The 26,815-nt window shown below is 42.5% G+C and overlaps 1 protein-coding gene across 1 annotated transcript in view; it reads right to left on the bottom strand.

The window, feature by feature from the left end:
* The window catches only part of GRK5 (G protein-coupled receptor kinase 5), a gene marked incomplete at both ends in the record, with an annotated part of 165,709 nt that overhangs the window by 76,897 nt on the left and 61,997 nt on the right, over positions 1 to 26,815 (bottom strand). Inside the window, one exon of the mRNA XM_082002444.1 lies at positions 17,356 to 17,451. Coding sequence (XP_081858570.1) covers positions 17,356 to 17,451 — 96 coding nt within the window. The remainder of the gene's footprint in view (positions 1 to 17,355; positions 17,452 to 26,815) is intronic.

Raw genomic sequence — 26,815 nt, 5'->3', positions numbered from 1 at the left:
CAGACACTCTGCATGCAAGGTCAGTGACTTTGTCATATCATTGACTTATTTAATACTTCTAATTCTCAGAAGAATATTAAAATATTAACCATCACAATCAGAGTTAAGCATTTAGTAAAAAAAGAGTCCTTTAACTTCTGTCTGCCATAGCCCATAGCAATACTGGTAGCCAAACAGATGTAGCACTATACTGTACAAGGGAATGTTCAATTTATCAGTGAAGTTGGAATGGAAAATATTAAGAGCATCTGGAGACACTATTCCACATCTGCTGAGGTTAGACTGTGGAATTGTATCTAATGGAGAAACTCATAAGAAATATATAATTTTCCTGTAAGTATTAGCAATCTACATTTAAATCTACTATTACAAAAGTGTAGGCTATATAATTAATTTGTTACTGTTGAGAGTAACACACAATTTAGACTGTTACTACTCATAGGCTTGCCAGGGCCCTCCAAAGTTAGTAAGTCCAGACCCCAGTTACTCCAGGCCACCATTATCAGAAGACACCGTAGAAAAAGAATTAAAAATGGAACTAAACACTCTTGGTATGCTTCTCTATTAGACATGATGACATCAAACAGCACTTTCCATAGGTACACTAATTCTAAGGCTTAAGTAACAACAGAAGAGGTAGTGAGATTCTGTGTAGATGGAAGAAATGTGCAATATTCACCATGGTAGATGCCTGGGAAAATAAAATTAGCTGAATCATGGAGTACGAACTCAAGGCACCAAAGTGTATCAAACCTATGTATCCGACACTCCTAATGTCAAAGGACTGGTCCTTGGAGAAAGGAAGACAAACTGTCATATCCTGTGAAGTTAATTATTTTACAGTGTTCATTCCTGCACGATGCATCAGTTTTGCAATGGAGTGTTAGGAAGCAAAAAACAGCTGAAGTGTTAATCAACACTCTTAACTGCTGCCTGTCATATACTGATTTAGCAAACAAAATGTGTTTGAAAAGGCTGTCAGTACAGCAAAAACAGAAAACAACAATGGACAAGGTTAGATGTTGGTCAGGATCTTATATTCATTCAGGATGCATGTAAATTCATTCTACACCATTTACTTTTAGGTATCAATATATTTTGCTTCTTCAAGCAAAGGTAAGTAGGTTCACCACTTAGAGAAAAACAGATTTCAAACCATAAGCTTCCATCAGTACAAGAGCCGTTGTGAAAAAAGATGGTGGAGAGCATTTCCAGAACACTCTTCAAGAGTGCTTCCTATCTGACTGCTGCTAGCTGACCAAGAAGATTATGAAGAGCTAGCTTCAGAAGTCAAATATAGAGTAAAATATTTAAATATGCATTTACATTTTAATTTATTTGAAGTAAGGAACAGGAGAGTTGTAAGTAGTAAACTCTTGGGTTTCCTGACACATATTCAAGGAAAAATTCATCAATATGGCTACATCTAATTGCTGCTGCTACATTCATCACTCCCTATTTGCCTTCAGAGTCCATCAGGCAAACAGGTGAATTAGGATGACAATTCATCACATGGCTACTGCTGAATGCTTCCGTTGAGTTAAGGTACCAGTCAGTTTTTCCTGTATGCTAGGTAGGCTAAATGGCGTGCTCAGCGATACTGGTTTTAGTCGTTAGTGATAGACTGCTACTCATCATACAGAGTAGGGAGCAGTTTGCTCTTCTGCACTGCCCCATTGCATGGCACAACTCCATACGGTGATTTCCAAGGAGCTCTCTAGGGGCAAAGACGTACTTGCAGTAACAACAGTCCAATATTGTCAAGACAGGCAGACTTTCGATCAACATTGCCAAGATGGAAGACACAAAATTTCTAGCACAATTGAGAAAGCTGGTGTTAGTTACCCTCATCAACCAAGACTGATTAGATCAGTAAGGGCAGCAAGACCGTGCTCTAGTATGAAATAATCTGCTTGTGACAAGTCAGGGCTTTGCTTACTAAGCTTTACATTTCCCATGTAGGTATCCACATTTTAGTTAGAATATATCTGGGTTCCTCAAATCAAGGGAAGGTAAGAAATCTTTGATTAGCAAACTCTGAGTTTGTTACTGCCCAGTTAAGACAGAGAACACTTCTTATTTCTTGTATCTGGTATCACATCATAGCTGCACAGCTCTATATCAGTCCAGCTATATTGAAGGCACTGGTTTCATTTTTGGATCCTGTGATTTTCAGTGTCTATGAGTAGTTGACAGCTGAGTTCTGGGTAAGAGTAGCAGTTTCAAAGAGCTACAGTAGGTCATTAATAACAAGAAATGCCTGAAATGAAGCCTTAAAATATCCTTTCTCTAAAATTCATAGGGGCATAAGGTACATGCTGCAAATTAGAGACCAGAAGGTCCAAGTAAGATCTACTTAGTAGCACTCTATTTAAGAAGAATAGATCAACACCAGGAAATGACAGTGTAAGTACACTTTGAGATAGCAAATGCCTACTAGGCTATCCCAGCTGCAACAGCATACAGCATGAAACACTGTGGCATGTTCATCTTCAGTTTGGGTGAAGCCCTTCAGAAATGTTAGTTGCTCCTGCTAATTCTTAATGAGCCTATGCTGCCACTCTTTTCTGGCTGTTCCCATGCACACTGCATTGAACCACCTACATTACACCTGTAATTCATGGACTGCTTGGGAAGGGCCCTGGACAAATAGCTTCTGTTTACCCCATCAAGAGATCATGAGAACTTCCACCAGTACAAAATCAGAGTGCCTGTTGTGCTGCTGGTTTTGTTCTTGATTTGGTTTTGCATTTTGATTACGTGTTTTCATGGTGCATTAATTTTTTACTACTCATCTCAGTCTCGTGCTGCCTGAGAGATGATAGTCCTCGTATGCACTTTCCATTGCCTTGAATTACAGCATGATCTTTTGCCATGGCCATAGCTCTGTCGTTCTCAGACTCTTTAACCCAAATCTGTTTGATTCTAGGTCTGAATATGACCCAGAGGCCACATTCCTTGTGTTCACTGATAACCTTCTCCAGGCCACAGATACTATTTGTCCACAGCAGCTCTTTCAGATCAGTCAGCTATATTTATTACAGCACATTGACCGCATGGCCTTCCCCTTCTTCAGTGACAGAAGCTGCAAGGCAATGCCAAGCACCCATTTTCTGACCCCAAGGACTTCCATGGGAGATCTACAGCATTCCTAGCTCTCTTTCACATTTAGAGCTTTGATGGGACAAAAGGTTCACACATGTGGACAGCACTGGATATGCTCTAGGGCAGCTGAGTGATAGGCCAATCCAATATGATCCAGGGACATAACTGGAGTTTATAAGCCTGGGGTGAGAAATAAAACTGATTTACTTAAACAGCATAAAAAAGCCAGCACTTATGAGAGACCAAAATGAAGGGGGCCATTTTGTCACTGGGGTTCAGGGCTGGGTTGGATCTGCCAAGTGGTTTTCCCCTTATGACTGATGAGAAAACTGTGGGCTTGACATTTGAATATGGACCTCTCTGAGGTGATTCATGCCTCTGCCAGCTTCCCGCACGCCGTCTCCCCTTTCAAATGACTGAGAGCAGCATGAGGCTTTTCAATGGATTTTTTCTCCCGGGTGCCCTGTTTGAGGCAGGAGCTGCACAGGGTCCCCGTGACTGTCATTAGCTAGCAGTTGAGTTCCAGCTCGAGTGGAAGACACTGAGCCGTAACAACCTGAATACCAGACATCTGCTGTCTCCATGCCCCAGGCCATGTCACTTGCAATCCCTTGAAGACAGTATTGGCTCAGCGGTGTGGGCTGGAGAGCAGCCTGAGCTGCAAACACTCCTGGTGGAAGGGTTGTCTCCTCTGGAATGCATCTCCCCGCTTCAGCTCTAACAGCCTGGATTCTGTGACCTCCAGGTCATCCTGCAGGGTCCATCTGCTTTCCCAGGCTCTGAAGGGGGAGGAGAAATTTGGGAAATTATAAGGCTACTATAGGAAATGCTTAGTTGTAGCACGGCAGGAAGAGGTTGTGCCTTGAGACGTTGACTCAGTGGGTAGAAACTGTACTGACACTGAGTAAATCTGCCCAGAAGGCAGAATGGGGAACTGTTACTGAGCTGAAGAAACAAACTCTTATTGACTTTGTGGGACAGAAGATAGAGGATTTTTAGAACCTGATAAGTAAAACTGTTCTGATTAAGGTTTTAAAGTCTATAAAAAAAAAAGAAAACTAGCAGGAAACATAGATCTAATGCTCATAAAAGGGAGGGGGGAGAAAAAATTCCATTAAGGGATTGTTCCAAGAGCCCACTTAAAATATTTAACGCTGATCCCTTTGCCTTCTAGCTCCTTAAAAGAAATCACCTCTTACATCATGCCATTCAAAATGAATTATGCTTTCAATTTTCCTTGTTTCCTGTTATATTCATATTAAACTGTTACACTGTAGGCAGGAAAGAATCCAGTAAAAGCAACTCATCTTGCTGTATGCTAGGAATGATTTTCTTCAGATGGCTTTAATGCTGAAGACAAAGGTCAGCAATTTACTCCAAACAAAGCACTGGAATTTAATCTTTCCTCTGCTTGCGAGCAGCATGCCTCCACGGCCTTCACAGTGTTCTTCAATTACATTCCTACTGGAAAGTAGGGCTTTAAAAAACCGTCTATAAAGGCTGTTCAGCTTTTTCCCTGAGAGACTTGAAGCTGTGAATACTGTATTAGGGAGCTGCCAAGTTATCTGCAGAGGTCCTCTAACATTCTACCTCTTCCAGAGACACTTGTTTAATTAACGCATTCCACAAGCTGTAGGACTCCTTGCAGCTGAGGGTTTCTTCTGCTTCGACACACAACCATGCCCGAGGATGAGGGCATGGACAGTTCGTGTCAAATCTTGCAGCCCCCTGACCAGCTTTGCCTTGCATGCACTGTGCAGCCTGGAAACGCATCCCAGAGCAATACGTGAAACCAACAAACCACGCTTTGAAATTGGGAAGGAAGGGGAAGACAGCTGGAAATGTGCATTATTTAAACTGCTGTAGGATGAGAAACAGATGCTGGCATGGCATTTGTGGACTTGCAAGTTGCACAGCTTACGCTGGCAGTTGGTAAACTAAACTGGTATCATACCCACAGCTATGCAAAACCCACCACCACAACTGGCACCCAGGCTGGCAGAGCCAGCCAAGAGCGAGCGATCATGGGCACTGAAATATTCTCTCTCTTGCCATTGTACCTCAACCCTGGAAGTGACCAGAGCAGAGTGAGGGAACTCAAGACTGCACCTGTCTGGGAGATAAACACAACATTTCCCTTTCAAGGGCTATCTGTGCATTACCTGTCACCAAGGACTTGAATTCACTTAAATGAAGGGAAAAAAGGGAGGAAGAAAAGCAAAGGGGTGTATTTGCTCTCTAATTCAAGTGCTGATGATCCGTATCTCACAGGCAGAGCCTCCAGCTGAACTCCCAGTGCTTTCTCTGCTCTGAAGCAGCCACAGGAAAGGGTTTCTGATCTCTCCCCAGTGCAAGTTGTAAGTGGGTGAGCTGGCAGCAAGATGAGATTCCCTTCCTTATTGCTGCTTACCAAAAAGGGAAACCCTGGAAAACTGCCAGATCTGGAGACGCGTCAGGGAAATACTAGTTCGCTGATGGGAGGAAAAAAAAACAGATGAGGCAGAATTCCACATAATTCTGCCAGCTAAAACACTGTTTTTACTTGCATCAGTAGTAGGGAGCTATCAGCTAATTTACACAAAGGATCAAGGCTTTTTGGGAGAGGTGATTTAGCATCATCACTCCCCAGAGACAGAAGGCTAATATCACTAGGGTTTAGGAAAAAACCTATAATCTCTCCTTGGGGATGGAGATGGACAATTTTTCAACTGGTGTCATTATATGAGAAAAGAGGAAACAAAAGAACATGTGACCTACGCTATGAGTTACAGTCAGCACTTATGGAGCTTTATAGGTGCTTACCGGCAATTGATTGTGGGCGATGGTTACTTTCCATGTAGTTCAACAGTACTAATGAGAATAAAATCCTATGCTTTTTTTGAACCAGGATGGCAGGTCTCCATCAGAGCTCCTTTAGGGTTTGGAACAGAGGCCAGTGCCAGAAAACTTGCGAAAACCACAGGGCTACAGGGTGGATCCATGTCTTCCCTCTCTGTGCTGGCCCTGTTGTAATCCCAGTCTGTACTAGTGCATGAAGCCCACTGCAGCACGCAGTGGGAGTAACCACAACCTTGTGTGACCTTTGCCTTGGCAGCTCCTCTGCAGAGTTTGAAACTTAGCATTGCCGTCTTCCACTCTTTAAGATCTTACCTAAACAAGTAGATTTTTAACTCATCGGAAAGGCTCTGGCCCCGGAGGAGACTTTGAAGTAGATTCTAAAAGCCATTAGCCCTAGTCCACAGCAAAGAACAGGGAGAAAAGGCTGTAATTCTCCCTTGCAGCCCTGACCACTGATTCATAGTCACACTGGCATAGACAATACTGGCATAGACAATATTTTTAGAAGAGTTTTTTTTTTTTTCCATAGAAGATAATGAGGTTATGGTGCCCCACGGACACCCACAGTCTCCTGGGCAGGGATGAAAGCAGTCTCAGATGGAAAGAGCCTCTACCTTGGAAGATGAAAGCCTCAGTGGAGCTAAGGACAGTCATGAGGTCCACTCCCAACAAAAGGGCTGCTTAATAGCTGCTCTTTTCATGCTGGATTTTTTCTCCTCTCCCAAGCAGTGCAAGCCTCAGGAATATTCCCACTGACTGCGAAGGGGGTATACTTTTATTCACCTACAGAGCTGTCCCCCTCCAGCTCACCTGCTCTCCTGTCTTCTGCTGTCCATACTCCTTGGGCACAGATCTGGGAGATGCAGAGGCCTCTAGGAGTCAACAGTGCTGGCCCTTTCCCACCCTAGGGACAGGTTAGCTCCCACCCATCTGGGGGCCAACCTGTCACCAGCATGGAGGTCTTTCCCAAAGACATTCCACCGAGTTACTCATGCTCAGGCTTAGCAGGTTCAGCTGAGGAGATCTGAAAAAGATCTTGCTTGAAGTGGCATGGCTGCCGGTTGGCTTTGGCTATGGGAGAGCTGACCAGCATGAATATGTCATACTTTGCCACATTAAATCAAAAATTCCATGCTATTCAGTAAGCTCCCCACAATTGGTTTCTCTCTTTTGTGTTTTAGAGTCAGTGTTGTACCTTGCAGGGTGTCCTTACTTCTTAGACCTCACTTGAGGCTTGCTGTGTTGAAGTTACTGCTCATGAGATAAGGTTTATCTATGCCAAAAGGTCAAATGTGATGAACGTGATACACAAGTGCTGAATATTGTTTGTCAGAATATTTCTGAAGTGACTTACACCAAATTCTTCCTGTACTCAAAACGATTTTTCCCAATAAGCCATGTTTACAAATGCCAAAAATATTTTGAACCAGGAGTTATGAAAGCCTGAAAGCACTTACTTATAGGGGGTTGTTTCAGCATTGCAAATACTTGTATGTAGTTGAGCCAGGTCCTGTTGCTCATGAGAACAGCCTTCACCAATCTGTCAACACTGCCTTGTCCTAACTTGTCCAAGCGAGAGCTCAGAAAATCAACATGACGTGAAAAGACCCTCAAGGTGCCACTGTGCAAATATAATGCTGGTGCAGGGCAGGAGGATGATGAATCTGGCAGGTACAAAGAAGTTTGTAATTTGGCACAGATTATATTTTTATAGGTCACTTAATACCATAGAGCCTTCCCATCTTTTGAAATTAATCAGTTATTCTTCTGGAAAGGTAAAAACCTCCACATTTTTCTTAATATACTAAATTTAATTGTGACTTAAGTGTCTTGGTCCATAACATCTTTTTTAAGGATTATAAGAGTTCAAATTTTTTCTTCAGCCATTTTTACACTGAACTTTACCAATTCCAGGACAACAGGGAGTTCTTCAACAAAATCAAATACCAACCTACCTTCTTCCCCAAACTCAGGAGTTTTTTCACAGTTCGCATTACACCATTTTGCTCTGTAATGTTGTCTCCCTTCCCTGCATTGGACTTTCACTCATCATTTCCATTACTTCAGCTAAGAGATAACATTTTACGGTAGAGAGTATTTTTATTTTAGTTGTCTTAGAATTCCCTGGCATTGGTTTAGCATGGTAAAATTGTGATTAATAAGTAAATAAAAGTACTGGCATAACCAGGAACTCTATTCAGAAATGGTCTCATAACTCCTGCTTCAACCCTGCCAAGTGGGGGTTCTATTTTAAAACCAGTATTTAGCAGAATTCATGGCCATGTCCCAATTTCTGATCTACAGAGCACAGAGAAAGATTTCAAATTATCACCTCCAAAGTATTTTCAAAGCAGCATATAGACATTACCTGAAAAATAAATGGAATCTCTCAATGACTTCAGGGATTCATCCAAACCACAAAAAAAATCAGGCTTTTAACATTCTCCACGTGAATTTCCCCACACTGTGTCTTAAAACCAGAATTGAAAGTTATGTGTGGGATTATCCTAAAAACTCTCAAACTCACTTTGCCTTGAAAGCCAGAAAACAGGAGCACTGAGATAATGATGGGACAGATTTGCACTAAGGCACTTTATCTGGGGTCTCGCCTCAGACATGGATTTACAAGGAGTATGAATCTCAACCCTGTTAACCCATAAAATAAAATTTGAAGTGCCTTGTATTATATTTAAAACAGGATTATTGTATTTATGTTAATTTTATTGTCCATTTACACTATTAGGAAAAGATAACAAAACCAGTGGAACTGAAGTGCACAGATCAAGGACCTTCACAATGAAAGAAGTACACCTTGTGCCGAAGAAGTACACTTTGTGGCAAAGACTGCTTCGGTAAAAGGAATACTACAAAGATAGAAATAAAATTGAAAAAAGAAGTACAAGATTGCTTTTCTATTTTGCAGGTATGCAAAATAGCAAATATATATATTAAAAATGTGAATTTTGCTTCACTCAAAATATTTTATGGACTTTCGTGGACTTTTATATAAATAAAAACTAACAATTATTTTCTGGTTTTAAGTAAAGAGTAGGATATTTCATTTTCTCCTGCCCCTCTTCTACTAACGAAGGAAGGAGGAAATAAAAGAAAAAAATGTTGTGTTTCAGGTTTTAACCAGAATAACTACTCTGCTTTTCTACTGCACACATTTCATTCAAGAAGCCATTTTTTGTGACAAAATGTTTCAACCAAGCGCGCAGTCTCTTATGTTCATCTACCCTGACCTGCAGCATTTCAGCATGCCATACTTCTAGCATGAGTGTTCCTAGCAAAGCCCAAACCGAAGCCCAGCCACAATCCTAGAGGCCTCTGTAATAACTAGCAGAAGCCAAGTCAAAACAATGCTCTACCAACTAAATGAGTTGTTTTCCTCAACAAGCATTGACTTAGGTTAATCCCATCCCTCCCTAAAAGCCGGAATGAATCCCCAAGCGCGAAGATCCCAGGCCGCTCATCCCATGAGCGCACTTCACAGCATCCCTGTGACGTGGGTCTGGTAGATCTTTTCTCTCTTCTCTCCCCGCAGTTCCCTCCTTTCATTCTAAGAGGGCTTTTATGCAATTCAATTTAAGGGAAGCTTTCTCACTGACTCAAGCAGAGCTGAGCAGAGGCTTGCTTTGCCCTGCCTCCTTCTTTTCATCACTACCAGTAGCAAAGTTACCGGTGAGTTCAGCAGGGAGAAGAGTAAGTTTTTATCATAAATGTAGCCCTACCTCTCATTCCCCATATCCAGCAAATGTTAAATTGGTTTTAAAATAAATTTCCTTAACAACCAAGTGCTACTATTTAACAGGACCCGTGAGCACTTCTATAGCATTTTACAATCCAAATCACTGCATAAGTATTAATTAGCCTTAATGACTCATATTACCTAATAAGATAATGAAAAACCCTGCAGCTCACAATATCTACTTCTATTTTCAGTAAGAGATGAAATGGATCTTTTAAAAGGATATATTTTCTTCTAATTCCTTTTCTGCACATCCCTGTAATAACTTCCGGAAATAATTCAAAGTGTGTCATGGCATTTTTTTTTGCTTCTTAATTTGCAGAGACTAATATATTGCACCAAATACAGTCTTTTGCCATAAAATAAAAACACAGAGGTTTAGCGATAATTTTTCTTCCTTAGGAGTCTTTCTATTGAATGACGACTGGTAAGGACTCACTGTTTGGTAGAGATGTGGATTTGCTGCCTGCTCTTTATGGAGAATAGCAACGTCTTTCTTGGTTTCTTTCTGGGTTGCCACTGCCAAGGTAATACTTAATGGATTAAGTCTTGTGAAATAAATTCTGTAAATAGAATGTGGGCTGAGATCATTTCAACTCATTTCCCCTGCGTCCCCTTCCCGTCCTGGAAGCTGTCAAGTACAAGCAGCCTGCAAGCAGTCTGTTCTCCCAGTGTTAGTCTTGAGTCTCACTAGATGCATAAAACAGCTTGTTTTTCACATACTTTCTGTCATGGCATTAAAAAAAATTGCAAGAAAAAAACCCAACCCTTCTCAATTCCACCCATCGCTGTAAATTGGATACAGCTAATCTTGCAAGAGCACCAAACATTGCTCTGTTTGTCCATCATTAGAGCACTAGAAACCTATGTTTATGATAGAATTATAGTTGAATCTGAAGGATTTTAAAAAAAAGGAACTGAACCAACTGTGGGTCTGTAAACAAACAATATGGTTTTGACGTCAGCCGTATCATTTCATGTGCTGCAACAGTTTCTATCATGTGGCCAGTTCGTGCCCCTGAAGAGTATCTAATTTAATTTAGATGTATTCATGATACGGGACAGCACATCAAATCTAAGAAACTGCAGGGTACTGCTGAAGGCAAGGTCTATGCTGGAAAGATTGCGTAAGTCATACTTTGAAGGAGCAACAGAGACCTTTTGGCTCAAGGAAGAGAGGGGAAAGTTGTGTCTACTGTAGAAGAGAAGAAAAAAAAAAGTTAAGGGGAAGTATACAGAGCAGGGACTGTCAAGGGGAAGGACTTTGTTCCTTCTTTAGAAATAAATCAGATCAAGGGTTTTTTTCTGCATTAATGTTATCCAAAGAAATCTGCATAACTTTTTCCAGAGCAATAAATCCTATCCGCAGCTTTCGGCAGTCCTTCCAATTTTGCTTTCAGTCCTTCTTGGGTTCCTCTTTCTCTCTGGGCTCTTTCTGTACTCACCCTGCAGACAACCACCATGAAGGGCAACTCATCGGGGAGATTTTCTGTTAGGTACCGCTCCAGCATCAAAGGGACTACCCACACCGCAGCACCACGACTAGCCCTTGGGTGCTGGCGCAGTAAGCGTGACCCCAAGGGGCAATGCAGAGCCCCTGCGGTAGGAGCCCTGCTCCGGCCCCTGAGCACAGGCAGCCTGGGCTGCTAACAAACACCTAGGCTAGGAGCTGACACTTGGATGATGCAAGAACACCAGCAAGATCTCACTTTGCTGTTGCTGATAGTGACTGAAACGTATCTTATGCTGCAGTTACCTAAGGGCACTGATGTGGGAAAATCTATTTTCATACAGAGCACAATTCTGATTGCTGAAAAAAAACCAACCATCTGTTGTCAACTGAATTTAAAGGCACTCACTGTGTGGATAAAAATTATTTGTGAGCCTATGTGTTTATCAGCTTGGGCCTTAAATGCTATACGAATGGTATGCCTGGAAACGTATTTCAATGAACAGTATAACAGTGATACAGTATGTTGACTTTTTTTTTTAACACTAGATAGTATTTTCTACTCCACTGATTCCAGTTCCCCAGGTTTGCAGAAAACTTAGTGCCTCCCAGAGGTGTTGCAGAGCTTGGTGCCGGGTACTCAGCTCTGGCTGTGTGCACATACACACCACCAGCATCTTCCTGACACAGTTACCTGTATGCCTACACGTTTGGAAAGAAAATAGAGACAATTCCCCTTGCTGTTACTTCGTGCAACGGAATCCTGACTACTTGTCGAAAAGCTGTTTCCAATAAAAATGTATATTTTTTTCCAAGGAAAGCTGACGCTTTCTACAAAAAAAAAAGTATTTCTCAAAAACTCAAATACTAGTTTTAGCCAAAAACATGAGACCAAAACCATGAGACCTTAGGTGTAGAATTCAGACCGATACTACAAGACAATCACAGAATTTATAACCAGTTGTGCTCCATTATTTACAGTGGAAGGCAAGCTGCAATTCTTTCCTTTGATCTATCTGTTGGCTTCAGGATTACCTTTTTAAGCCTTGCTTCTTAATCACTGTAAACATCAGAGCTGAAGAATTTGGTGGAGAGAAAACTGGCTACTTCTTTGTGGTTTTGATCGGACCGGGCTTTTGGTGCCTTCTCTTTCCCACTTTCAGTGCCTGAGCTTTACAAGTGGCACCACCACATAGTCTCAGACTCTGGGATCTGCACACGCACTGTATTTCTTCACCTACACCTCCATTCCCCGAGCCGATACACCCCCCGGGTCTGATGCTGTCCCCACTGAAGCAGGGCAGGGTGCCACGCAGACATATTATCCTGTGATGAACATCGATATGCCATGTTGTCACTTGATCTCAGAGGCAGCTTCCCTCGCGAGTAAGTAACTCACGCTTTTCTTTTCCAAGACCCCTCACCCATGCATTTATGTCTGCGGTGCTGGCAAACCTCTGAAGTCAAGGAACCCAAGAATTGCTGGTGGGAATTCATGAAAGATGTCCCAGCGCCGTGGAGCAGAGCACAGGTACCGAACCTATCTTTAAACAAGATAACCGGGGCATAGTAGCAGTCTTTCTGCCACAGGATGGAGCTCAGTGCAGGCTGCAAAGCATTTCTAGGAAGCTGGATAAATACCCAAGCATCTCTCTGTCACTGGTGTCCATACTGCTGCTTCTTGACTGCTATCAGCACCCGTGCTGGCGGCTCAAAAAACCTAGTTTAGGTAGGTCTGAATCCCGTTGCAGAGCCTGCACTGTTAATATGCCTCCAGGCAGATAAAATTCCAAAGCAACTGAAAAAAAGCAGGTAGGTGAAGGTCTTGATCATGTCTGAAAAAGTAAAATACAAAAAAAGTGGGAGGAAAAAAGAGAGAGCTTTTGTAAAAAGTGAGCATGTGAACCCTGTGGCTTCGATTTTGTCCCACTTACTCTGTTCACCATCTCTACAAAGCATTTCTTACACAGAGTGTATTTTTAACACCGCTGAAAAGAACCTGCCAGAATTGGAAGCTCAAGCTACTTTTACCCTGGATAAATGGGATGCAAATGCCACAGAAGAGGTGAAATGGTACAGCGAGGATTATTTTTTTTCTCTTTTTAAACCAAGCATGGCAAAATTAGTATTAATGGGGCTGATCTTTCTGACTGTGAAAACTCACTGAATATAAATATTTAACAAATCATCAGAGTTCTCCTTCTACCTGAGTACAATGCACAACCAGAAAGTGCTTTACTGAAGGAGTTAAAGTTTTCTGCAATAATGCATCAAACAGCAGGCACATTCTGTGGCAGTTTCCCCACATACTTCAATCTATGGGGAAAAAAAATCTTGATTTATTATATAGCGTTTGGACAGTCGCGAAAGAAAATTTGCCAAAGATCAGAATAATCAACTCTTTCACCCAAGCAGGTTTTTTTATGGAAAAAAAAAGCACAGAATGGGTCTGAGCAAAATAAATAAAAATTCCACACTTCTAACCAACAGAACCTTTTGCGTCATTCTGAAATATTTACAGACATCCAGAATCTTTTATCATCAAAAAGACATTCTGGCCTTCAAAATTACAACTTTTTCTTATATTTTTGTTTACTGATGGCCTTTAAACTAGTGGGTATCTCTAACTTGTGGCATCTTCTCATACTGTGCTTGTCAAATGTAGGGATTTTTAAAGCTGTGTCTTGCTATTTTTTCCCTTCCCCTGAAACATCTCTCTTTTGCTAAGCTATCATCTGCGAATTTTAAAGATAGCAGAACACCATCTACTAGCAGCATCCATCACAGGAGTCACTGTCACCAGTGTCTCAAACAGCAGTTTTCATTGATCGAAAGGGCCGCTAACACCAATATTAACCTGGAAAGGTTCTAATATAATTAAATACAGACAGGAAGAGGGTTGCAAATAGAAACATATATTAGGTATTCATAGTATACAAGTATACATATACAAGCCTCTCTCAGAGCCCAGCAAAGGTATTAGCGTAGCATCCCTGTCCCACTTGCCTATTTACTTGCCTATTTAATTAGCACACAATGAAGGCCACCGAATTTCCCTGCAAAAGGTGTTGCATACTTTGGACAAAAAAGAAAGAAGAAAAGAAGTTGCTTTTAAGTACAATGGGGAAAAAAAAAACAAACTCCTTGGCTAAATGGCACTTTTAATAAAGATGTTTCCAGTGTTTGTTTATTTATCAAAAACCAGTGTTTCTCTCGGGTGTTTTGATTTTTGTTTCTGTGCACAAGAAGGAGGGGAAAAAAGGGCTTTAGTAAGCCAGCCTTTCAGTAAGACACCAGATGATGGATAGTCAAACACAGAGTCTCCTGTAAACACAGAGGGAACCAAAATGTATGAACTGACTCATAATTGTGTCAACACAGGTTGCAGACCCTTGGTTTACTTCAGCCTTCCTGTTTTTCACAGATTTCTTTTCACACTACACTATTTTTTTTTAAGACATAGACTCTTTTCAGTACACCTTAGTGGGGTGCAAAAGCACACACATTTTCACACCAAAATGTGGGCACCTACACACACATGTAGGCTGTATTGACACAATTACAACAGCAGCATTTTCCATCCATGGCTCATGGCTGCATTAAACTAAGCCGTACCTTCCTTCACAGCAGTCCATGCTTACTCTAAATCAAAAGGTCCATCTCATCCCTGCCTCCAGCTTTTCCACGGAGGCTCTTGGGAAGCATCCAGAAAAGAGGTGTACAACAAAACCTCAACAGCCTAGTCTTCCAGTTCATGCAACCCTCTAAGACTTGCTGTGATTATTTTTTTTTAAACCAAAGTGGCAAGACTGTGTCTGACCAAAAGTGCTGGAAGGCGGACACACAGAGAAGAGGTCTGTGATGAGCAGAACCTACCAGTATTTGTCTTGATCTCTAAACACATTGAACTGAGGTTGTAGCCTTTTCCTTGTATAAAGTTGTTCTTCTCCGCTGGTTGCCTATTTCCATAGACATTGGAGGAAAAAGCCTCTGTGGGGTCTCTATTTCATTATCAAATTTGATTGGCACTGACCAGTGGGCTAAAATTGTTAGGGAAGGGACTGATGGGCAGACACACTGAGCAAGTGTTGCATCCCCTGCAAGTCATAGAGCATTTCAGCTGAGCAGTGGTTTGAGAAGGCTATGTCAGTACATTCCCTCACAAAATCACCTGTGGAGACACGTGCCACCTGAACTCCTGAGATCCTTGTAAAGAACTTTCAGAAAATAACAAATGAAGATGAGTTAAAGCCAAGGGAATTGCTCTTCTTTGGCAGAGCCAATACAAGCAGCGGTTTAAGGCCAGACTGCAATGACCGGTACTTGCCCTTGGATGCCCATGAGCCACACAGAGCCCAGTGCTCTGCACGTGCACCAGACCCATCCTGAGTACCTCGGATCAACCACACACGTGCAAATGACTTAATGCTACCGACCCAGAGAGTACAGCTCATCCAAGATGTGTCAGATCCCCTGTAGGAACAGCAACTGTTTGTCTGGGATGTTTCAACCTCAGTTAGATTAACTGAAAAACAGTAGAGCCAGCAAGGACAGACGACCTTAGTCAGGCTGAGCATTGCCTCATTGCTTGTGTAATCAACATCCAGCTCAGCGGGAAAGCTACTCAATAAAAATCAGAGTCACAGAAAAACGACTTGGGCCTTATTTCCCATTGTGTAAAAGTCAGTTGCAAGATTCCCAGTCAACAGGTAATCTTTGCAGTGACGCCAAATCCACCAAGAGCATCACAAGGGTTCTTGCCCTGTTACTTCACGAATTCATTTACAAAAAAAATTCAAAACAAACTACAATTAGGACAAAGCTGACACCAAAAAAATGCCAGAAACAGCACTTCAGAAGCACAAATCATTGGCAGACAATTTTTTTAAGACTACTCATTTTAGGATATTACACCTTTGCAAAGAGCAAGCATTTTATCTGGTGCTGTTTTCACCCATGGGAACCAAGGCTGATGGAACAACGGAGAGAATTCCCTATGCAAATTACAACATATTAAGTCAGATCTGCTTCCAGCAGGTTCTGTACCTTCAGAAATTGTTCCAGGGTTTGTATGTCTGTAGAGTGGCCATAAATTGGGAAAATCTACTCTCTTTTCTCCTGCCTCCCCCTCCCTTTCTTGACCTCCTTCTAGCTCTACAGCAGAAGATGAGGGAAGCAAAATTTACTGAAGCAGACCATGAAGAGAGTTGCAAAACATTCCACATATTTTCTCTGCATAAACACGCTGTGAATTTTGAATGTACATAGTGCCAGGGCACTGTCACAGAGATCCCAGGAGTTCACCCAAGTTGGACAAATTCTGCTGCCCGTCATCTCAGTTACAGTTTCTTGCCTTTCGTTCATTCATTGCCAGTGGCTGAATTTTATGTCAGTGTAGAGGAGAAATGGAGCCTCAATTGCTGAAGTTAACCTCTTGTGGTGAGATCAGCAGTAGTGGGCTTTCCAGTGGAGAATTCACGAGGAGATAGCTGCTAGCCTTGTTTGCCAAGGCAGCAGTCAAAAGAATGCTGAATTTTGGCAAGTACAAGCTGGAGAAATACTGTGTTATGGATACAGCCACTGCAAGCTCCTTTCCAAATCTGCAGTGTTTGGCCCACATCAATAAAACAAACTAATTTGAAAAAAATTTTTACATGTCCTATAAAAACTGCGTAAGGTTGTGTTACAATTCGAATAGAGGATAGTAGTGCTGAGCAAACCTGCCTGGCAGAGGGCAGTGGCTGCCACTTCAAACATCACATCCAGAGTATAATTAATATTAACCTTCAACTACATCAGCTCTCACCAAGTCTCATTTCCTCCCTGATGAAGGGCTACTTATTACAAGGGAATGCAGGATGTGATGAGGAGATTCATTTCTGAATGTCCTTTTACAGTCACGTTGGTCCTGGCAGGTACCGAGTCAAAGCACCTGTGCCATACGCCAGGCACTGTCTAATGGTAAAGTCCCTTTGGCTCCTAGAGCCTGTGCATGCCAAGCCCTGCCTTGCAAGTGCATCATGCCAGTCCCTCCTGCCCGATCCACAGTGTCTTGTCAGGAACCAGAAAATGTTGAGTTTGCACGGCAACATCATTGCATGCCCATCTCTAAACTGATTCCATTTAACGACGAGTACCGCCGTTCTGCTGAATCAGTTTTGACAGCACGTTTTACTTGTGCAATACTTCCAAAGACGGAAAAAGTTCTTACCTATTGTTCTCCGGAGATCTTCGCACTGGCTAATGTGAGGGAATTTCAAGATTTCCTTCCACTTTTTGCTTTTGCCTTTGCGTTTCCCTCCACCCCCTGCAAAGAAAGAAATATCAGGATTAGATTGCTTTGGGGGCATAGCACCATACAGAATTTACCAGCCTAGTCACAGTTCTTATGGATACCATTAATAATTACAGCTGTGACATTGTGGGTAGATGTACAGATCTAATCTGAGCTTGTCTGGGCTGAAACAGACCAGGGAGGTGGCTCTGGCAGAAGATCAGCTAGCTAAAAGTTTGGAGTTCTGGCTTGAGGCCCACAAGGCCCAGTTCAGATGAGTGCCAAACTGAGCATCTCCAACATCATCTCTGCCCCAACTGACAGTGATTTTGCACGAGTCCAATAATCTTGTAAAACTACAGCCCACAGATTTTCAACCTGGATCTCCCCCTTCTGGTTTTGGGATGAGCCCTGATTCCATCCCAGAAGAAGTGCTGGAAACTGAAGACCAAAATTCAGTTCTTGCCATCCATCCCTCACATTACATATGCTGACAACATGGCATTGCCACTGATTACTGCTTCCATAGGAGGAGAACAGTAGGAGAAAATTAATGTAATATGCTCATGAAGAGAAAATCTCTTTTTGGTTCTTTTTTCCCCTTCTCACTCTTCCCCGAGATTTCTTGAACTGGACCGTCCTCAAGATGCATGACCTTGCTGGCTTCCTCCAGTTCTGGCAGGACTAGGTCCAACATCCCCAGCTGATGAATATCCCTCATCAACATCCCTTCATAAATACCCTGCTGCAGGCATCACTGGTATCTCTAGGTGCCACATCTGAGCTTATCCAGCCAAGCTACCTGCTCTTGGTGTTACTCTCTCATGCTGCCCATACTTGCCTTCTCTGCCCTTCCCTCTGTTCTACCTCCCCATCTCTTTTCCTCCCCTCTCCTCCTCCTCCTCTAATTTCTCAGTTCTTACTCTTCCTCCACTCCCCCATGTCCCTTTCTGGTTTGTATCAACAGTGCAGCAAAATCAAACATGATTCACCTTTATGTATTTTTTAAAAAGAACCTTCAAAATCTACTGGCTTGATTTGGACCTTTCTATTGCTGTTCCCAAATCAGAGTGCCAAACCTTTGCATTCACATTCTCAAGTGCAAAGATACTTTTTCCCATTCTTTCAAAATTTGTGATGTTTGATTTCCTGCTCTAATGGCTCCAAACCCCACGTAGCTCAGGATGGGCGACTTGGGCACCAACACGGCTGTCACAAGAGCACAACAGCTCTGAGGGTCTGTCTTTTGTCCACTGCTCCTTGCTTGCAAGGGGGACGCCTTCTGCCCTGGGCTCCAACCAGTAAAGGTAGCATTTCCAGAATACCTCACTTTGCTCCTTGCTGTGATCACTCGATGACACAGTGCCTACAGGGTTAGGCTCCCTCAGCCCAAGCAAGCCTAATGCAGGCTGACATGCTGGGTGTGCTCTCCCCCAGCGTCTGCTAGATGGGCACTCCGACCTGAAGCAGCTCAGCCTAAGATGACGTTTTTAGATTTTTCTTGTCTTTTTTTTTCACTGTCACTGAACACTATTTTACTCCAGCCCCACCCTGGGTTTCTCTTTTATGCCCCCCCCCCCCATTTTTTATGATGACACACCACCATTACTGCAGAGGGCAGGAGGTGTGGTGTGGTGCTGAGGTTTCATTCCTGGCTCGTGAGTGTGCCTGTCCTGCTCGGAGAGGCTGCGCAGCCGCCGGAGAAAGGGTATCCCTCCGGAGGTGAAAGCCCAGATGCAGACTGAGATTCTCTGAGTTGCTGCAGTTACTGCAATTCAGTCCCTGCACATAAAATCTGATTCACTTGAGTCCATTTTACATGCGCTGGCACATCGAATGACTAATACAAAGCTGAGTTAATTCTGTAGAGGGGCTGGTAGAGTCACAACTGCAGACTGAGGGTGTGTTGGGTACTACATGACATTGCAGGCTAAATTAGGAAAGCATTGACTCAAAAGGTAGCAGACCATTACAGAGAAAGCGTGATCCTTAGAAAAAATTGTGAGGTATTGCTCTCTGTGGGGCATTTCTGATCACACCTTTGGCACAGGAGTGCTGCTTTTGCATCTTGCCTTTTATTCCTTTGCTTTTGGTGACCAGTGGCTTTGTCATTGCAGAGCTTGCCTTGAATTACTTTAAACTCCTTACTGACAGGAATTTATTGTATGTCTAGATTATGCAACGTAGTGCAGAGACACCTGCACTAGCCATGAAGGAGCTAGCTTGTTTAGACTGTCAGTACAGCAACGCTACCCTTTCCAGGAATTAATCTCTGGCAAAGCAGAGAGCTGAGACTGCAAGCACGCTACACTGCATTAGGCAACTCAGATGTACCCTTTGGGTCTAACCAGCTCTGCTTCAACCTCCCCTCTTCAGTGTATCCCAAACACTGCTGCTAAAACCATTGCCTCTCCCGTCCCTCTGGCCACAGGATTGGAGAGGCTGTCTTGATCTCTTCTTCCAGCATATGACACTTGGTCTTGCATGCTTAAGGTCTCAGGTATGCTACCAGGCGCCGAGAAACATTTTGTGGGCTGGGGTAGGCACTGTGATGGTCCGTTCACCGAATCTCCTGGAGCACGCAGCTTTGCTCTGGTCACCAGTGACTGCAGGGGTTGGATTCAGCAACCCGAAGGGTCCTCCATTGGCTTTTGTCTCCCTGAAAGCCCACTCCTGCAATCCTGCAGAGCTGCTCCTTGCTTGCCAGGTTGCCACCTCCACTCTCCCCTCTTCTTGTCTTCCAGGGGCCTTCCTGCACACTTCTTGGTGCTCCTGACCTTATGGCTCATCACATCATACTTACATTTCTCTGCCCCTTCCCTTCACACGCTACTCTGCGGAATGATCCTTCGTCCAGGAATTCCCATTTCCTTCTCTTCGACAGTCATCCTCTGTGGCTGCATTTTCTTCCCCGAACTATTGCTTCATATTTTTCCTCACACTCATCTATCTTGTAAACTTTGAGTTCTATGCCTCCATGGGAATTAAATGAATTAAGTATATATTTATTAGCACTGGGGGAGGGATGGAAAGGAAGGGAAGGGCAAGAAGGCAGGGAAACAGCTGGGCTGGTGAACAGCAGAACGATCCCCCTTTCAGAGCCACAGGGTTTGAATCTAGGTTTCTACATCCCTTAGGCTGCCAGCTCCCAGAGCTGCTTATCCCACCTCCACGTACAAATATGTGCCTCTCATTTCTCCCTGCTGCCTTTCCCACTGCAGAGACCTACTCTACTTTTACCAAGGAAGAGATAGAGAGGGGTGCTAAGGGGGCAGGCAGGAGCTCTCTGCTTAAGGTATAAGCAGGCACTGGAGGCAGCACAAGACATATGCGGCTGCTTGGGCAGTGGTGCCTGCTAGAACAGGATTTCCAAACACTTCTGGATACAGGAGGCAGCAGGGGTAAACCAGATGAAAGCATCCTTTAGGCTGCATCTCCTCAACACTGGTACATCCTTACCCATTGAAGGTCTATCCTCTAGACCAAGGCACTGGAGATTTCAGAGCACACCTGCTTGTCCAGCCACCTTCGCAGAAGACCTCACAACATCTTTAGCAGCATCAAGCTGTGCACAGCATTGCAAAATAGCCCTTTGCTCTAAATGACAGCTCTGAGATTTGCGCAGAGACAAAATGATCCTGCTAAGCTGAGCCAGAACGTTTTTTAAATCCATTCGATGTAAAATATATATTGATATATTTACATTGGATGATGTATTTCTGACATTAAATTTCCATCAGAACCGGAAAAGGGCTCTGTGGTCCCCTGTTACAACCGTGATCGATACAGCCAGTGTGTTCTCTTCTCTTTTGTGGCCATCCTCCAGAAATAAGCAGCCTTGCCCGATGAATCATTTGCTCTCAGCTGAGCGTGAAGTAGCGCTACTATTTTGCCTGTGACGTCTTTATGTTAAAGATTCTGATCAACTGCTTTAATTGACCTGACCTTTCCGCTCTCAGCTTTTCTTGTGGAGCGAGCAGTGTTTGCTGGCTCCAAACGTTAATTCTAGGGGGTTTGAAGGACATAATGCAGTGAGACAGCTAAGACAGGGTAAATTGTCTAGCAGAGCTAAAAGCTAAAAGGGGAGGTTTCTCTGAATAGGTCAGTAATTGTGCAGGTTGCAAAGGGAAGCTTTTCACACACTGCCTTGATTGCTGCCTTTGCACTACCTATTCTGGACAGGAGGATTTGCAATCTTCAAGGCAGTTTCTCAGACCAAGACTTGGCAGACGTGCCATGTTTTAGATATGAGTTCCATCATGTGGTGCTGGAGGGTCTGACTGCTTTAAAATCTTGGTTCGCTGAGGATGACAAAAGGTGAGCTCCCAGCAACACCATGAAATCTCAGCTCCGCTCCCTTGCATGCATTTAACAACTCAGCATTTGCAAACCGAGGATCGAAGCTAATTCTCTAACATGTCAACCAGTCCTACAGGAAACAAAAGCATTTGCTCTACATCCTACCTACTGAAAAATACATGGCATTTTTTATACCATCTTGTGATGCCAGATGGCAAATCTAGCTCTGATCTCTGCCTGCAAGGAGAGACACATAACCAGAGGCACACATGTAAAACATTTGTGAGCAGGAGCTACCCTTAGCCTAAGGTTCCTACTTTTTTTTGCCTCCGTTATTCAGGATATACTTTCTTAATGCCTAGAGGAGGTAGGAAAGTACCTGCATATTGTTAAGCCAGTGAGATATTAAGTGGCTTGTCCAGAACGATGTAAGAAATCAGAGACAGAGCAAGGAGCTGAAGCCAAGGGCTTGAGCCTGATAATCCTGCTAATGACAGGATCAAGCCATGCTCCTGCTCACCCGATTAAAGATATTTCATAACACAGAGTTAAACATAATGATGGGTGAATTCATTCCAGCATCATGCCTGTAGCATATTACCTTCGTGCCCCATGCCACCATGCAAGGTGGCCTTCAAACATGGCTAAGTACTCTTGCTCTGCTGTTGCCCAAGTCGGCAAGCCTACATCACATCACATGCTGCCAGGCCTGGCTAAGCCAAGATGGCCAAACATTTCATTGCCTTCTGCTCTATTATCTGCAAACTAGTTAATCCATAATTTAGGTAAACTATCCAAGATCACTGAAGGACAACTATAGTTTGTGTCTTCCATTTCGCAACAGTAGCTAGGCTCTCATCCAAGTCCTTCCCAACAAGCATACAGAGCTCTGTACGGTCTGATTGCAAGGCCTTGATTACACAACATGTGAAAGCAGTGAAACAAACTCAAAAAAATTTTAAAAGTCCCAAAATCATGGTTAGTGTCCTATTTCCACTCAAAAGAAGTTTGAATTTCTTCTCCTTTTTCTCTTGCCAGCCTTCTTTTACTCACTCTTTCCCATCAAAATGTATGCAGCTATATGGTATATATGGAATTGCCATATTAGACTAAACAAATAGTCTGTCTAGTACCAGACAGACCACAGGCAGCCACAGAGGAAGATCTTAGAAAGCTGTTCCTAAAGTATTTGGAAATCAGGAACTTTTCTCATACCCTACTAATTAGATAAGACTAACAAAACATGAAGGTATATTGCCTGCAAAAATGTCATCTTCCTTCTTAGAATTTATGCTATCTAAATTCAGGTTGTTCTTATGCTCCTGGTAAATGGCCTGGACTGTTGAATGCCCTTTTGCCTTATGTGGGTGTGAGTTCCAGAGATTAACCGTGTGTTTGTGAGGGAAAATACCAATTTTAAACGTGGAACTGCTTATTTTCCTGGAGTGTCCTTCCTCATGAGACAGCATAAATAAAACTTAGCAGTCCATCATTTTTCCACACGGATTTTTCATATCTAACTCATCTATCTTCTAAGGCAAACAGTTCCACCCTTCTTAGCTGTGCTTTACATGGAAGTTCACCATTCTTGTTTCATATTAGTCCCACCTGTGCTTGGCTGTACTAGCAAATAAAAACAGTTTGTTTTCAAAGAATGAAAGACACTGCTTGCTCTCTGCCCTTCATCATGGCCTTCTCATCTGGGAAAGCAGAAAAAAAAACCCAGGAACCCTGTTGTATCCTTACAAGATCTTACATGATACTCCTGACTAACCTGTGCTTAAAACAAGCACCTACAAGACCATTAGGAACCTCTTTATGAATCTCCTCCTACGTCACCCCAAGGAAAAGGAGAGGAGTATGAGGACTGGATTTTCAAAGGCAGGGAGGTGTCCACCATCCACTGGGATGCAATGCTTCCACAAAGCAGTCTTCAGAGGCTTGGGTTTATTAGATGCAGCAAAAAGTCCACAACATGCTCTCAAAAGAGAATCACGTTACATAGCTCCTCTTATTGATGCTAATCTGTCTTTATCTCCTGCAGCCTTTGTTGATGAACACGACTCTCTGCATAGTCAACAGGACTTGATAGTGGTTTTGTGCCCATCTTCCCTGCTGTCACAGCACGTTTGCACATAAATCATCTGCATGTTGCTACAGATACACAAGCCTGACAACCGCTGTGTAAACCATCCCATTGCTTTTTGGAAATGAACAGCAGATATATTTCATCTTGAACCCTTCAGAACCACAGAAATGGGTATTTAATAAGTAAAAATGCAAGCTTTTCCCCAACAGAGTCAGGTTGGCTTTCCAATCTGGTTACCAGAGGACAAAACATTTTGTATACAACTGGCATCTAAAGTCCTATTAACGTTGGCTTACAGAAGTCACTCTTCATAAACAAATAGTTATTGCAGGAATACCTACCTATTATTTAAATAATAAGTCAATTAGTACTGTAAATACTGATAAGTGGTTGAAACATAACTTTAGTAACACATTTTATATGTTATTAATAATGGGTATGTTAATAATATGCTGTAATAACATCCACCGCCCTGAAGGGATAGAGGAAGCTAAGGGATTAGTCTTTGAAGACTGATCCTCAGGGCTGGACTATCATATGTCAAGGCCATTTTGGTACTACTCTAGGAATATAAAGAAGTTTTTATCTAAGCTCCCTTCATGCCTACTCAGAGCACATTGAAAGGATCTTCATTAAACTGAAAAAACACACCTCTAATTTTTTCTGTTGGTCTCAAGTGGGCATCCCAGATTGTGGCACTCTCCATACAAGTCTGCCTACATCCTCCATTGGGTATTTTTAATGCACATTCGGTATTATTTCAACAAGTTGTCTTCGGGTTTTGTGAGTCAGTTCACATACGCTGGGAGTACATTTCACTGCTATGCATGTTAACAGGGACTTGTTTGGTGATGTGTTTTCCCTGGATGTTTTTCCCTTGTGTAAGCACCTTTAGTTTGTCTATTATGGTGTCTCTTTTATGCCTTGTATTTTAACTGTATTGCATTTAGCTGCAGCTGATGAATGAGGAAGAAGAGATCATTGGCTTTTATGCCACAAACAAAAATAATCCAGAAGGTACAATGTATACTGAAGATTTACAATCTATTAAAAAAAAGCAAAACAGTAAATCTTATTAAAAAAAAAACAGCTATCATCTAAAATAGTAAAATTAAGCACAGCCCAAAATTTTAACTTCTTATTCTTGACTTCAAGGTAAACTAGGATACTGGCACAATTCCAGGTAGCTGAGTTTTGCTTGGAATGCATTACCATGTATTGGGTGGTTCAACAGGCTGTTGAGGTGAACTGAGTCAATGTCTTCAAATTGAAAGGTGCCTGGATAGTATTTGATACTGTAGTTGGCAACAAGAGCAGAAGAGACAATGCAATAAGTGAATCTGGAGCCACTGTGCTCCTTTGGAAGCTGTTTCTGGTCCTGTAAGGTCTCTTGGAGGAACATGTGGAGGCTATGATGTCTGAACCTGAGGCGTATTAAGAGATTCTGTCCATCAGTGGTGTAGGTAACAGAAAACATGTCTGTAACACTACAGTATAGATGATTACTATGGGAGACCAACATTTTGAACAGAGCTGTTGAAAATCAACCTGCTACAAAAGCTAAATATCTCAGTGGAGTTTTCCTCCTTGAGTCAGTATTTCAAAGTTCTAGAAAATTCTGATTTAAAGACATTAAACCATTTCATTTTCATAACATTTGAGTCATCTTAGTTCTCTAACGTCAAAACATTATCATAGAACATATCAAATAGAGTATTAAGATATATTATATCATTGGAACAAAATGGGTACAGTTAAATTGACATTCTTTACTTTGTTAAAATGATGTTTCTATATTGTCAAAAAGAATCTAGAAAAAGCAAATCCTTTTTTCTTCTAAGCAGACACTTTCTTGCAACGCCTTTCATTTTTGACAAAACTTCATTCTCAGAAAGGAACATTCTTTTGTCAGAAATGTTCTCAACCATCCCATGTTTTGAAGCACACAAGAATTAAACAAGGAACCTGGCCTCCCCATATCTTAATGTTCAAATTAATCTAAATTCCCACATTCCTTACCGGTTCCCTTAAGTTAATTTGCACAACTGCAATTTACATTGACTGAGGGCTTCCATTATTCCAAAGAAAGAATGCAAATCCCTGCTCCAGAAATGCTGCTCAAACAGGGCTTGATAACATCTTTCCAGGAAGGAACTTCTCTTTAAGCAATGGCTTTTTAAACTTATGACCTGTTCTATATATTTATTACCCTGTTTTAGTAACACGTATGCAAGCTACTAACCAAAGCCTCCAAACCCCAATCTGCAACCACAACTCATCACCCACTTATAGCCCATGTATTGCCCATCACCCATGTAGATTGCCCAGGAGCAAGTGTAGTACTCCTGGATTCAGTGGCATCCCTCAAGCAACCCAAATGTTCTTAGGGCTGGCCCCTAAAGCCAAAATACCTTGAAGGGACTTGTGGGTCCTAGTTAGACACTGAGAGAAATGACTAGAAGTCTAAGGCAGCTCTGATGATTTGCTGCTTCACATTGTGCAATTCTGATGCTTAGCGACACAACAGCACAACGGGCAGCATGAGACGGGCAGAAGGAACACACATGGAAACCTGGCCCTGGTACAGGCAAATACATGGGTCGTGGCTCTTCTGACAACACTGGTACCAGTTCTAGAGGAAGAACATGCAAAAACCCAGCCCTGAGCAGGGAATGATGTGTGTTCGGTCTGTCCCTGTCAAAGAGCTGCGTGGGCTTTTTCTCCTGCAAATAGTTCTGCAGCCTCTAAAAAAAGAACTTAGCCTCTGTGTTCCTGACATTTGAGTTTTATAAGGAGTATTTCTGAACTGTGGGGAGGAGATCCAGCTGGATGGGAGGTGAGAATTCAAGTGTGTTCCTATCAGCAGTCTGTAGCCAAGCTCTGAGAATTATGTTCTTTTCTGTTTTTTTGCCCTCACCTAAATAAACTTACCAACAGGGCAAAAGAAAAGAATTTTAGTAAACATCATGAAAAATCAATGATTTGAGACAGGCTGTTTTATTAGGCCTG

The sequence above is a fragment of the Phaethon aethereus genome (assembly GCF_964289735.1).
Source record: "Phaethon aethereus genome assembly, chromosome: 7".
Classification (NCBI taxonomy): domain Eukaryota; kingdom Metazoa; phylum Chordata; class Aves; order Phaethontiformes; family Phaethontidae; genus Phaethon; species Phaethon aethereus.
Note: the sequence above shows the minus strand (reverse complement) of the source record. Positions and strands in the feature narration are given on the sequence as shown.